The following is a 13947-nucleotide window of genomic DNA, read 5'->3' on the forward strand; positions in this document are numbered from 1 at the left end:
TATTTTATAACAGACATAGCATCTCTTGTGTCCTATTTTAAACAGACATAGCATCTCTTGTGTCCTATTTTATAACAGACATAGCATCTCTTGTGTCCTATTTTATAACAAACATAGCATATCTTGTGTCCTATTTTATAACAGACATAGCATCTCTTGTGTCCTATTTTATAACAAACATAGCATCTCTTGTGTCCTATTTTAAAACAGACATAGCATCTCTTGTCCCTTCTGTCTGGTAACTTTGGTAAACTCATGCTTCTCATAAGCTGTCACTGGTTTCAAATTTAACTGGATGTTATTGGATTTCCTGTTATACTACATCATGTTCTGTCAGTCTTAGATCATTTCACCTACATCTTTCAGTGTGTACTCTCTTTAAAGAGCAATGATATGTAATCATAAAGTAGTCTCGCACTAATACTTCTGCCAGTTCCAAACAACTTCTGACCTACCAAAGACAATGACTCTCTTAAGGTAGCCTCGTCATCTAACTAGTGACACGCACAAATAGATTAACGAGATTCCCACTGTCCCTGTCTATTTTCTAGTGAAACCACAGCCAAGGGATCTGGCTTGAAAAACTTAGAGTCTGTTCACTATTCAAAAACTTAGGAAAAACAATAAAACATATTGAGATGACGTTAATAACATCTAGTGCAGTGAAACAGCACTGATGTTCAAATTTTATTTTATTTTTTTCTGAAACTTCTTTTACTTTACTTACAAGCAATGACCCAATATCAGATGGTTGTTAAACTATTGTTTGAATATGTTATAATTCTACAGTGGAAGAATCGAATTTTAGAAATAGTTCTGTCTTACAGCTTTCTGACGCATGTACTCGGTCACTCGAAGATCCTCCATTTGTTCTCTCTCCTTTTCAAGTGTCTTTCGTTTAATTAGTTCTTCATTCTCGTGGAGAAGACTTTTCTAAAACAGTGATTTACTTCAGTTAAAACACATCTCAACAAAAACTTAAATTTACGGGTAGGTTTGTTCTAGTTAAGAAATGCCTTACATTTTTGACAGCGTAACGTTAAAGGACAAGGGAACTTTTGATTCATCTTGGCTGTCCTATCCACTAAATTAAACATTTAAAGCCAGCCTTTATGTTGTAAATATTTATCACACCTGAAAAGAACTTTGTTCAAAGACTTACCACCCTGTTATAAAAATAAAACCGTCTTGGCTGAAGATGACTCCTACCCTGCCAAAGTTTATATTTACTCTAGTTTTACGATTCTCACTGTTAAATACAGAAAGTGTTGATGCATCAACATCAAAATAAAATCTCTGTTAATTCTAGTATTTACAAGAGAAAACAGGTTGAGGGATCATGTCCTATTTTTGTATGAGAATCTTTCTAAGGTAAGGAGTCCAACACTGAATGCAGTACCACAAAAGCTGCTTAACAAATAACTTATACAATAACTTAATAATTTTTTTTAGGCTTATATTCAATACTTCTATAGATACAAACTTAAAATATTGTGTTCCTTGCCACAAACAACAGCACATTGCTTGGATGGCTTAAGAGACTTATCAACCAGAACACCAAAATCTTCTATTCCCATCAAAACTATACCTGTAATTCAAATTATGATATCCACATACGTCACTTTGTATTTATTATAAATAAAAGTTATCCAAGTAATTCAAATTTCTTTGTAGACCAGTATCATCATCTTGACCCGTCATCAACACCCAAAATAACTTTGTAAATCATCTTTCATCAGACTATCAAAAAACTCTTCCCACCACTGGTATAATACAAATAGACCTATAATAACAAGAACTTTTTTCATCACCTTGAAAAGATAAGTTACATAAGCCAACTTTAACTCTTCTGGTATCTATTTGCTATTCAAGGACTTCGAAGAAACAGTAGCAAGTGTCTAATGTATCCACTATTTACTGTCTTTCCAAACTCTTGGGTAAATATTATGTAGCTCAGTAAATTTGTCATTCTTTAAACTTTCAATTTTTTTTTCTTAACAATCTCAGAATTAATATGATCATCTTGTTTCCATTTGGTAGGGGCCTGGCATGGCCTAGCGCGTTAAGGCGTGCGCTTCGTAATCTAAGGGTCGCGGGTTCGCGCCCGAGTCGCGCCAAACATGCTCGCCCTCCCAGCCGTGGGGGCGTTATAATGTGACGGTCAATCCCACTTTTCGTTGGTAAAAGAGTAGCCCAAGAGTTGGCGGTGGGTGGTGATGACTAGCTGCCTTCCCTCTAGTCTTACACTGCTAAATTAGGGACGGCTAGCACAGATAGCCCTCGAGTAGCTTTGTGCAAAATTCCAAAACAAACAAACAAATCCATTTAGTAACCATTCAAGATGAGGAATACTATCAAATCATCTTTAGTAAAAACTGAATTTAGTAACTTAACCATCCCATATCAAGTACTAGTCTTCCTGTAAGGATCCTAACATGCTGCTTGACCTTAATGTATTTAAATAAATCCTTAATATTAATTTTTACATTGTGAGCTTATCTTATTACTTATAGTTTTGTCATTTCAGATTGCTGACCAGTACAGTCAACTCGAGTTTCTAACGTTTTTCTTGGTTTTTATTATTTACAGCCTTTGTTAGACAATCTGGTTTTTATTGGCAGACACTGTTTTTTAACAAGTGTGCCTATTTTCAATATTTAATAATTTTTTTTTATAATGTTTCCACATTTCATCAATATCTCTATCTAATTAAGTTACTGAATTAAAAGTAGATAGTTCTTGTCTCTCTAAAATTTGCTTTTGTTTTTTAAATCGAAGCCCAAATCTCATTAATCTGTTTCTTCTGATGCACTAAAACATCAAATCTCATTTAGTAATGACTGTTTGCTTCCATGTTTCCCCAGTCTCTACCCTATGAACCATATAAAATATCATTGTTGAAGAAAACTATTTAGGAAAGTTTCTAAAAAAACCTGATTTGATTCTAACAATTCTCAATCTTATATTTAGAATTAAAATGTCTCACTATAATGATCTCAACAACGGGAAGATTCTTTATCTAAGTTCAGGGTTGTTTTGCTATCACCAACTTGAACAGGCTGTAACCCACTTTATACATATTAAACACCTAATAGTCATCAGAACTGTCTATCTATATTTAATCAGTTATTATATTAAACACCCCTGTTTCCACCAGTACTCTAAAATGATCTATTTTTCTAATATTTCTAGTATTACAATAGTAACACATTTTCCCCACACTTTAGAGAGCTACATATTTATCTGTTTTTTATTGTGTTCCTCTACACTGTCTAATCCAAATTTAATGTTGTCCTTACAGTTCAATTAATAGCTCTTACCAACAAGTCTACTTTACTTGCATGTGAGCCACATATTCTGAAAACTACTTTTCTCACAAATCCAAACAGTCAATCTCATCTTCCTTACATATTAAACTAAGCCTAACCATTCAGTCCTAGTGACTTACTCATAATTTTGTCACTATAGTTAAGTCTTGGCAGCATTCTAGACAGAACTAAATTATTATGGTCTTTTTATTTGAATGTCTAGTACTTAACAATAAATTTCTCTGACCTTACCTTCCCAGTATCATTAACTTCTTCAAATCACCTTGTTAAAATATTCACTGCCACTTCCTACAGTTCACCTTTCTCTTATCCATAGCCTCTACTCTACTTAAAACAGCCTCCAACCCACAAACTCTACATACAAGTTGTACAACTGCTACACTAGCTTTCTTAAATGTGCACATCAGCCCCAAATAAAACACACTGTTTGCCTCTAACAATCTGTAAGCATTTAACAATTAATGATTAAGCTGTAATATAAGTTTGTTTATGAGCTTTAAGAAGTCAAGCTGAATATATGTGTATATATATATTTAAAGTTCCATATGACAGTTAAAGTTTGTGCACTATATTTGATCAAATAGATAAACAAAAGTAACGGCTCTCTAGGAAAACAGTAAAAAGTCATAATAATAATTCAGTTGTAAAACATTATTTTCTTTGCTTTATGTAACTGCAGTGTAGAAATAAACCTCTTTATGGTCCACTTAAGAAATATACCATTAGATTGTCTTGCTGTTTTTTCTTTTCCAATATATTTTGAAATTCTTCTAGTTGTTGTTGTTCTAATTTTTTAAGCATCTGACAGCCCTCTTGTTCCTTTCTGTCCTCTTCCAGTATCCTTTTTTGTTCATTTTCTCTTATTTGCTCTTGAATCATCAAAGCGTGTCTATGGGAAAACATTAACATATGAAATGGTATCTTGGATAGAGGGGGTGATGTCACTAAGTATGTAAAAAATGACCATGTAGCCATAGTTACGTGTCTGTAAAGCATTTCTCTTACACATCAATATTTGTTCTTATTACCATCTGCTTCTAAAAGTATCGGTAAGAGTTCAGAACGTTGCCTATTGTGTTTGTGATGCAGTCCAGTTTTGTACATTAACCCCACGTCCTTCAAATGATAATTTCATGATATTTGTATCTACATTATACTTATTCTGAGTGTGGTTTATTTACTCAATTATCACAAAGAACTTCTCAACAAAATCATGTTTAACATTAAACAAATGTGCATAAATGTTCTATATCATTTGAGAAGAATATCACTTCTGACATAAAAGAACGTCTGTGAATGTTACTGGTAATGTAGTAGTCTAGAGTTGTGTTGTGGATCAAAAGACGGTAACATAATAAATATTAAGTTAATTTATAATTCATCTTATACACTGGTGTATGGAATTATTTCCATTTTTAATAAAAGTTCTGAAGGACCAAGCACAGCCCAGCTTTGGAGTTGAGGTTCAATGGTTCACATCTTGTTTCTGCCCCAAAGTTTTGTTCCACAGTTTAAAGCTGTGGATGCATTATAAGAGTAACAATGAAATCAATTATTTGGTCTGATAAGAGCTGACAGTGAGTGGTGCCTTCCATGTATTCCATTTCTTCAACATTTGTGACTGTTTGTGCAGATGGCTGTCGTGTAGCTTTGAGTGAATTCCAATGAAACAAACAGTTTGGAAAATGAACCAAAGTCCAAATGTTACTATTATACCAAAACTTGTAATAAAGTTCATCTCAGTTCCTACATACGTTTATACTTGATATTATATAAATTTGTTTTCACTTAAAGATAGAATTGTTCCATATTTCTACTTACAGTAATAACACATTTACCTTCGTCTTTCATCTTTCTGTTTTTTCTCCATTTCTTGTTGATGGTGAAGAGCATTTTGCCGTTCTTTTTCCATCAGTTCATCCAAAATATTTTCCGCTTTGGCTAGCTCTTGTTTTATTTGTTGTTTTTCCAGAATCTGATAATCTCGTATTGTTTGACATTTGGCATTTAGTATAAGCTGAAATTAAATTTGTATTGAATTATATGCACTTAAAAGAATAAAAACGGAAGTCTGCATGTTTCTAATGGTCTTGACACATTACATGCTGTGAAATTTTAAAAATTACTTTAAAAAATAAATGACATGCCCAAACTGTTATTTGATTTAGCACTTGTTGCTGAGTTGTACTATCAGTTTTAGCAAATCCCAACCCTTATAAGCAACTATGGACGAAAGCAGATTGAAAGAATAAAACTATCTTTCAAAAGTTCTAAATTAAAAAACAAACATAGAGCATAATAGAACTTCAGTTGTACTGACAAAACTACTGTTTAACTTAAAGTATAAATACATTTGTTCTTTTAAGATCGTCAATTTTAAGTAAAGGTTAAAGAAACATCTGTTTTCTTCTTGATCTTATGATAACACCAGTGAAGAGAAGTTACTTCATTTAGATGTTTGATTTCATCTTCTTGCTCCTGGCGTTGTTGGTTAGCTTGTTGTAAAAGATACTGGGCTCTAATGTGACTTTCTTCCTCTAACTCATCAAGTTTTTCATTTCGTTGTCTCTGAACGTCTAGATTCTGAAATATCTTCTTGCGCTTTTCAGCTGCTTCCTGTTTTAAAGAAAATTAAAAAAATTATAACTATGCTGTGGGAATTAATCCTCATTAATGTGATTTAAACAGGTTAAAACAGTTAAACATTATAGTTGTAATGGTAAGGGAAGTAATGATGCAGAATGGTGATTACATTCAGAACCATTGGATGTTATGTAAGTAACTGTCAGGTGCTAGTCAGAACCATTGGATGTTATGTAAGTAACTGTCAGGTGCTAGTCAAAACCATTGGATGTTATGTAAGTAACTGTCAGGTGCTAGTCAAAACCATTGGATGTTATGTAAGCAACTGTCAAGTGCTAGTCAAAACCATTGGATGTTATGTAAGTAACTGTCAAGTGCTAGTCAAAACCATTGGATGTTATGTAAGTAACTGTCAGGTGCTAGTCAGAACCATTGGATGTCATGTAAGTAACTGTCAGGAGCTGGAGAAAAACATCTTGAGTTGTTCACTTATTTCATCTTAGGTTTTTGTATGTACCCATGACTTCAAAAAGTAATTGGACGTTAAATGCTATTTTTGAAACAAAAGTTTCTCCAGTTCATTATTACCCATCAATGTACATTCAGTACTTTTGACTAACAGTAACATGAAACCATATGTATAGTTGTTTAAACCTTTAAAGCTTCTCTCTCCCTGCTAGACGTCTCCAACATTCGATATTTATCTTCCTTATTAAGCACTCTAGAGGCTGATCGGATTCGCTCTAACTCTCCCTCTGGTAGAATCACACATTTTGTTTTTGATTCATTCTTTGGGATTCTGAAAACAAGAATACAGTTAAACTCAAGTAATGGATCAGTTATAGGCAGGTGAACAACTTGACAATAAAAACAATCATCAAACTTTCATTTATATATCTTCCTTCTCCAGCATTGTATATCTTGATAAGTTTATTTCATATAGTAAATATTAACAGAATAATATGAAATAACATCCATAAAATGTGAAAATCAGAATAACAAATATATTTATTAAAAACAGTCACCTAAAAGTTAGGCTTTAACTGTAATTAAGAAAACAGACAAAATAAAGTTGTGTTTATTTTGCCAACGACAGTATTTCATTAATACTAATGATATTGTCATCCAAAAGAAAAAGAAAATTCTACCTTAGAAAAAATGAATGTAAAATAACAGTTTTCACCATTTTTGTCTTTTAAAAAATGGACTGAGTGTTGAATGACAGCACTTATTGACGACAGAAAATCTCAAAACGAAAATTAAAGTCAGTCAGTAAACTTTAATGTTGTGTTAACGTTTTCCTTGTACATGTTAATAAAGAAAAGTTTTGCTTACGCAGCGACAATCTTATTAGGTGTATCATTAAAATATAGTCTGGTGTATGTACCTACACTAAATGTCTTATCAAATCTTTTGTAATAACTTGCACAGTTGAGTCTTCTTTACTCAGTTTAATTGGTGTTGATGGATGACTTGCTATCTTCACCTACAAACAGAAACATTTAAACTTTTAGAAATCGTACGTGACTCACAAGAACTATTTTAAAAAGTACTGAAATCAGTTAAGTTACACGTTAACAAGGTTTTCATAGTTACAGCATGTTGATGTATTTCTTAGAGTAATAAACAACACTTTCCATGCAAACTGTATATACCACTCATTTTCACAGAAAACAAGTACCAATTTTATTGAGTCCAGTTCAGAGAAGTTAAAGTTGAGATGCATTATGTAGTAAGTATCTCCATGTTTTGATACATAATTCTTTTGCAAAATATCATTAAAAAAGATAAGTTCTGAATAATGTACGATACAAACAAAAGTTCTGTGCATTTGGATGGCAAAAGCTGTATAAAGTTAAGGGTAAAAAAAAGGCTTTAATTATATATGTGAAAATATGTATTACTCACAAACATACCTTCTGTGGGGATCCAAAAAGTGATTCATCTGCTTGAGATTGGTGACTGATCTTGTGATAATGTGGTTTACTTGATCGTGTACGTCCACTGCTTAAAGATTTGGTTATAGACTTGCCACTTTGACTCCCAACCTATCCATAGATGTAAATATAATTTGTATAATATTATCAAAGTTAAATACTTTTATTATATCAAATTATACATTCTTAAATCCCACAAATGTATACGTCTTTAGCAATTAAAGATACTAAGGTAGCACAATGTTTTTACTGAAGAAGCCAAACCAAGTAAAAACAAACATGTTCAATGTTTTACCTCCAGTATCTGACATGTATATTATAAGCAGTTTTCAAACACATACATTTTCACACGTCTCATAATTACTTAAATGAACAGTACTCTTCCTTAGCTTTGTATTTGTTCTTAATTTTATGTTCATGGTACAGGGTGTTCGGAAAGTTGCTGTGCAGTTTTGTAATCATATTTTATTCAGTCTATTTCAAGCCAGCAACTGATAGCGGTGTTTAGAAACAAAATAAGAGAGATCCAGGCCTGTGTTGATGCCAACTTTCAACATTGTTTATAATTGTCATACATATTTACCTCCTGTATTCTATATTGAAACATGTCTGTTAATAAATATATAAGTGCACAGTGACTTTCTGAACAACCTGTATTTGTAGTGATAATACACAAGTTATATTTTAAAACACCAATTTTTGCAACTGTCAACTAAATTCTCCTGTCAACAATCGTAGAACTACAACTGTTTATGTATTTTATCTTGTCTAAAGCTAGTGAATAGTATTCATTCCTATATTACATCACTGTACGAAACAGATAAGCTTAATAAAATGGTTTGATTTAATAGCAACAATCCTTGTAACATGACAGTTGTTTTTCATCATATTTTTTCCAATTAGATCAAGTACTTGTACAACAGGTGTTTCACAGTTGGATACTTTACCCAACTGAAGTTAAAAACGTTTTATTTCAAAATAATGTTGCAACCTTTACGTGAGAGACTTTGATACAGCGAGTTTACGTGATCGTTTCATTCTCGTCACACAAACTTACGGGTGACTAAATACCAGGGTCTTAACAGTCATACGGTAGTGTGAATTGGTAGCAATATTATATTTATGAGACTCACCATTTATACTTGTCCTTTTTCAAATAAATTAAACAAGCGAGGAAACCAAGTTTGTTTAAAGACTTGAAAAACCGTTGCTATAACAACGCTACTAGTACTGCCATCTGATATCAAAATTTAAGTAGACTGTTAATGTTCTGCGAAAATAGTTATTTTTCGAAATTGACTCTAACATTCAATGTCCAATAATAAACTGAATATGTTAAATTACAATTCTTTTACTTAAACCTTTCGTGTTTATTCCCCGTTTTATAATAATAAATTAATCTTGATATAAATATGCCGACAGCAAAATTTTTTGATCAGTTTAGATGTAAATTTAACTTTTTTTTCCACTGGGTTAAAATATCAATGGTTCTCAAAGTGTGGTTCGCGGGCTCACTGGCTTCTTCTTTTATTATTATCTCGTCGAAGTTGTCTGAGAACCATTAAAGCATTATTTCAAAATTCGGTTTAACTGGAACAAAAAATTATTGTATTTTCACAGACTGTTAGAGCTAAATCATGTGATCATTATACTCGTATTTCAATTGTTAACACGTGAAAAAGTTGGGCAAACTGTCATTTCGAAACAATGACTTTGTTCAGGGATTAAACTTTCATTTTAATGGACTTGTATATATTTTAGTGAAATTAAATAATTTATATTTAAATGAATATAATATCATAAAAAAAGACTGCGTTTAAAAGAACAAATCCCAACCTGTAATTAATTATAACCATAAAATATTAAAGCCATAAACCAAAACTCATTAATATTTAATATGTCTTGTTAAGGCTATTAATCTTCATAAAGATTTTGGTTTTATTCAATGTATGTGAATGGACGCTGATTGTGTCGCACCTTCCATTACATTGTTCAAACTCTCAGTTTATACTTGTTGGCAGTAATTTACGTTTGAAATGGCAGTTTCAATAACGTGTCAGTGGCGTAGCTAGGGAAGGGGAAGGGGTACATCTGTCCCCGGGCGCAGCATCGGGGGTGGGGGCGCCAAATTGATGTTACATAATTAGGAATTATGGCTTACATTTTGTCACGAGGGGGCGCAAAAACTGACTTTGTCCCCGCGCGCCGAAAACCCTAGCTACTTTACGTATATTACGAGAACTTTATTGATTGAATGATTTTGTAGAACAGCTCTGCCTCTGTAGACAGATTAAACACAATACACGCAACAGAATCTTTCATTAAATATAGAAAAAAATATTATGGTAATAATCCAAAGTTAATTTTTTTTAAAGCTGCAATCACTTTGGAATTTGTATTAAAATGTTTTTTTCTAGTATAGTGAAACAATTTTTACTATAAAGAACTGAATAATCAAGATATAAGAAATATTAATCGATATATTCGTTTTATAATTGCTTAGCCGTTCTCGTGGTACATATTTGAATTACTGTGAGCTTATGCAATAAGTCTTGTTATTTATTCGAGAGAGCATGAATACTTTATTTTGAATTTCGCGCAAAGCTATTCAAGGGCTATCTGAACATAGCCGTCCCTAAGTTAGCAGTGTAAGACTAGAGGGAAGGCAGCTAATCATCATCACCCACTCCTAACTCTTGGGCTTCTCTTTTACCGACAAACAGTGGGATTGACCGTCACATTATAACGCCACCATGGCTAAAAGGGTGAGCATATTTGGTGCCAAGTTGATTCGAACCACTAACCCTCGGATTACGAATCGGACGCCTTATCCCACCTGGCCATGCCGGCCCGTTGCATGAATAGATATATTTATATATAAACAATAGCTGTCATTTCTTGAACCACAAAAACGTATACGTAAAACCTGGTGCAATAATTATAATTTCTTTGTTGTTGATTTTCGCGCAAAAGAACTCGTAGGCTATTTATTCTCGCCTTCTAATCTAGTGAACTCTTTACCAACGAATAGTGGAATTGACTATCACAGTCTTAAACATTCACAGGGGAAGGAATGAGCACGTGCTGTGACAGTGTGCGATCTCGCGGATTACGAATTACGCGTCTTAATTTTAAGGCTTTATTAAGCCGAGGAGTTTTTCAGAATTTACCTTACAGTGTGGGGCTGTAAAATTTTTCTTACAAGTCAACGATACCTCTTCAATTCAAGTTGTACTGCCAGAATAAGTAAACAAAACACAACGATATCCAGTGACTGGTACTATATCCCAGTGGTACTGTGGTGGAAAGTGATTTGTTCATATCCACATGCATAAACTAGCAAGTCAAAACATGGCGTACTGTTCACGCACAAGGTTCGTTTTCAACACTCCCCTTCTAGGGGTAGCTATAGAAGTATTTGAATAATTGAGTAGCCTCTATGAATCGTGGGGGGCTTTTAAACGCCACAGTTTAGCAATGCACAATACTCTTGTATTTTTACGTAGTTTGTTTTCCCTTCTCAAAGGTTTTTAATTATATTTAGTTTAATGAATATATATTCATCTCTCTCTAAAAGCTTATGTCAGTGAGAAGAAATAACATTTTGTTTAAATAGGTTTTTCTCTATCCTCTTTTGAATATCATTGGTCGAAAAGACAACGAATTTGCCTATTTTTAATTTCATTGGAGCACAGGTTGCTCCAAATCCACAAGGCCTGATGGTTAGTGTGTTACAGGTTCAAACATATTCGTCCTCTCAGTCTTGAGGTGTTATAATGTTAGTCAGTTTCTACTGTTGGATGGTTGAAAACGAGCCCATTGTTGATGCTGGGTGATATTTACTAGCTGTCCTTCCCCCCTTGTATATCACTGCTAAATTAGGGATGGCTATCAGATATTTAATAGCTTTACACAAACTTAAACAACCCAAATCGATGGATCAAAATTGCTGACAATTGTTAATAAATTTACACTTTTAATTAAAAATGTAACCTTTAATAACAATTCAACTACAAATATAAATGAAATATAAAACCACACTTCATAGAAGGGTGTGATTTACAGCAAAACATTTTTCTATTTCTTTCAAAATCTACAGCAAACCTCAATAAATTGTTTCGTGTTTTAGCGTGATACGGGATCTTGCAAACATTTTCAGGTTTAACATTCATTGACATATCATTTCTTATATACAAATATCTTAATGTGTGCACAGCATTATGTTATCAAATCCTTATAGTGAACCAGGTAGAGTTCAGGTGACAGTTCAGTTATAGTTACTTTACACATCAGCATGTGGGACTGATTTGCATCTGTTGCATGAAGCACAGATAACTTTAAATGGTTGTGAGCTAATTTTTATTTATGTCTCAATGATCTTTGTCAACCAATAACAGCAGATTGTTGTGAACAGTGTGTAAAAGGTTAAACACAAAATTATTTGTAGTTTGGAGATATGTTACACTTGCAAGGTGTAACATTCTCACCAGTTGACCAATTTAATAACCTGTTTTGCAGAGTTCGTGTTTGAACATAAGATGATTATTTCATAAGTTATTTTACTTTGACGTGGCTAAACTACTACAGAGGGCCATGTGAGCCAACTTGTTTTTGTATTTAATAGAAATAGTTGGAGGAAAAATGTTTAAGCACAATATCCAATCTGTTCCTGTCCCATGGATGGAATTTATGTTTTGGCATAATAAAACTTTTTATTTATTCACTCCAGGTACATTGATTTCTTACAACACACAGAAAATGGTTTACAAAAATTATATTAAACATGATTTGGTCTTTCGTTTGTTAAATGTTTAGACTTATGCACATTGATGCATGTGTACAGAAACTGAAATTTCATCCATACTAATGTTTAAGAATATTTTAAAAAATCCATGCAAAACAGTAAAATGCATCAATTTTATTTCAAAAAGAGCATTTTATATCTTTTACATAAGATATAAAACTGGGTAGCTGTAAAATTAAAAATCACAGTTATGAAATAACGAAACTCTGTGAAAGGGATACTGGATATAATACCCCTGTTATTACCTTTATCTTGTAGCACATAAGCCAAACTAAAGAAATATAGAGATGTGGATAGTTTGAGATATGGATTACAAAAAACAAATTCTGTTAACATAATATAAAATGATAGTTATACCACGTTATGTTTAAAACCTGCAAGTTGTTGTTTTTTAACCCTTGTAAAGTCTTGAGTAATTATAGATTGATTTAAAAGATGAAATAAGGAAAAAAAATTGCATATATTTGTTATAAATTTATTATCACATTCTAAATAGCAGATTTATATATTACATGACACACAAAACTGTTTCTCAGAATGTGAATACTTTACACTGAAATCTCAAATAAAGAAACATTAGTTTTTAAGGCAAGGTTGTACATGTTACAGATACAAGAATTACCTATTTCAGTTGTTTCTCCACACCTATGGAGAAGACAAGTACAAATAGTATGGATAAGTTGATATATTTATTCAACAGGCTTAAAATGTTAAATTACTAGTTATTTTTACCACATTAACTTTAAATTACACATCATCAAAATGTCTTTCATGTGCAATAATTTGATAATACAACACACACAGTCATGAATATTGTTTATTATTATGTGATTGTTTAGGTAAACATATCTACGTTTTCCATTTCTAATCCACTCTCGTTAACTATAGATTTGATGGCATTGTTCAAACATTACATTTGTGCAGAAAATGTTCACTTATTCTTTGCACTAGCTGGAATTTTTTTGGTAACTCGTCCACAGAACAAACCCCCAAAGAAGATGGAACCTAACACGCACAGAGCTATAACAATGAAGTAGTTTCTGGCAGGGGAAGTGGACACTTGCCGAATTAACTCTTCTACACTTTCTGCAGGAGCGACCTGAAATGAGACTTGTCTTTGTTAAACAGTGTAACCATAATTGTGTTTAGAAAACGTTTAACATTTACACAACAAGCCCTATCTTAGGGAACACGTAACAGCATATTATAAAAATGACACAGGCCAATTTTTTGGGGTTATCTTTAATTCTAAGGATACATACAGCTATTAGTTTATGTGAACAACATGTTACTC

The 13947-nt window shown here is 32.7% G+C and overlaps 2 protein-coding genes across 2 annotated transcripts in view; both read right to left on the minus strand.

The window, feature by feature from the left end:
* The window catches only part of LOC143232947 (cilia- and flagella-associated protein 45-like), a 38614-nt gene extending 29494 nt beyond the window's left edge, over positions 1–9120 (minus strand). Inside the window, exons 1-8 of the mRNA XM_076468930.1 lie at positions 8983–9120; positions 7829–7960; positions 7304–7398; positions 6567–6711; positions 5775–5945; positions 5168–5346; positions 4050–4218; positions 826–933 (exon numbers count right to left, since the gene is read on the minus strand). Of these exons, the coding sequence (XP_076325045.1) occupies positions 826–933; positions 4050–4218; positions 5168–5346; positions 5775–5945; positions 6567–6711; positions 7304–7398; positions 7829–7960; positions 8983–8985 (1002 nt within the window). The 5' untranslated portion in view covers positions 8986–9120. The remainder of the gene's footprint in view (positions 1–825; positions 934–4049; positions 4219–5167; positions 5347–5774; positions 5946–6566; positions 6712–7303; positions 7399–7828; positions 7961–8982) is intronic.
* Positions 9121–12541: 3421 nt separating this feature from the next.
* The window catches only part of Glg1 (Golgi apparatus protein 1), a 49049-nt gene continuing 47643 nt past the window's right edge, over positions 12542–13947 (minus strand). Inside the window, exon 23 of the mRNA XM_076517962.1 lies at positions 12542–13752. Coding sequence (XP_076374077.1) covers positions 13585–13752 — 168 coding nt within the window. The 3' untranslated portion in view covers positions 12542–13584. The remainder of the gene's footprint in view (positions 13753–13947) is intronic.

This window comes from Tachypleus tridentatus, chromosome 1 (genome assembly GCF_004210375.1).
Source record: "Tachypleus tridentatus isolate NWPU-2018 chromosome 1, ASM421037v1, whole genome shotgun sequence".
In the NCBI taxonomy this organism is placed as follows: domain Eukaryota; kingdom Metazoa; phylum Arthropoda; class Merostomata; order Xiphosura; family Limulidae; genus Tachypleus; species Tachypleus tridentatus.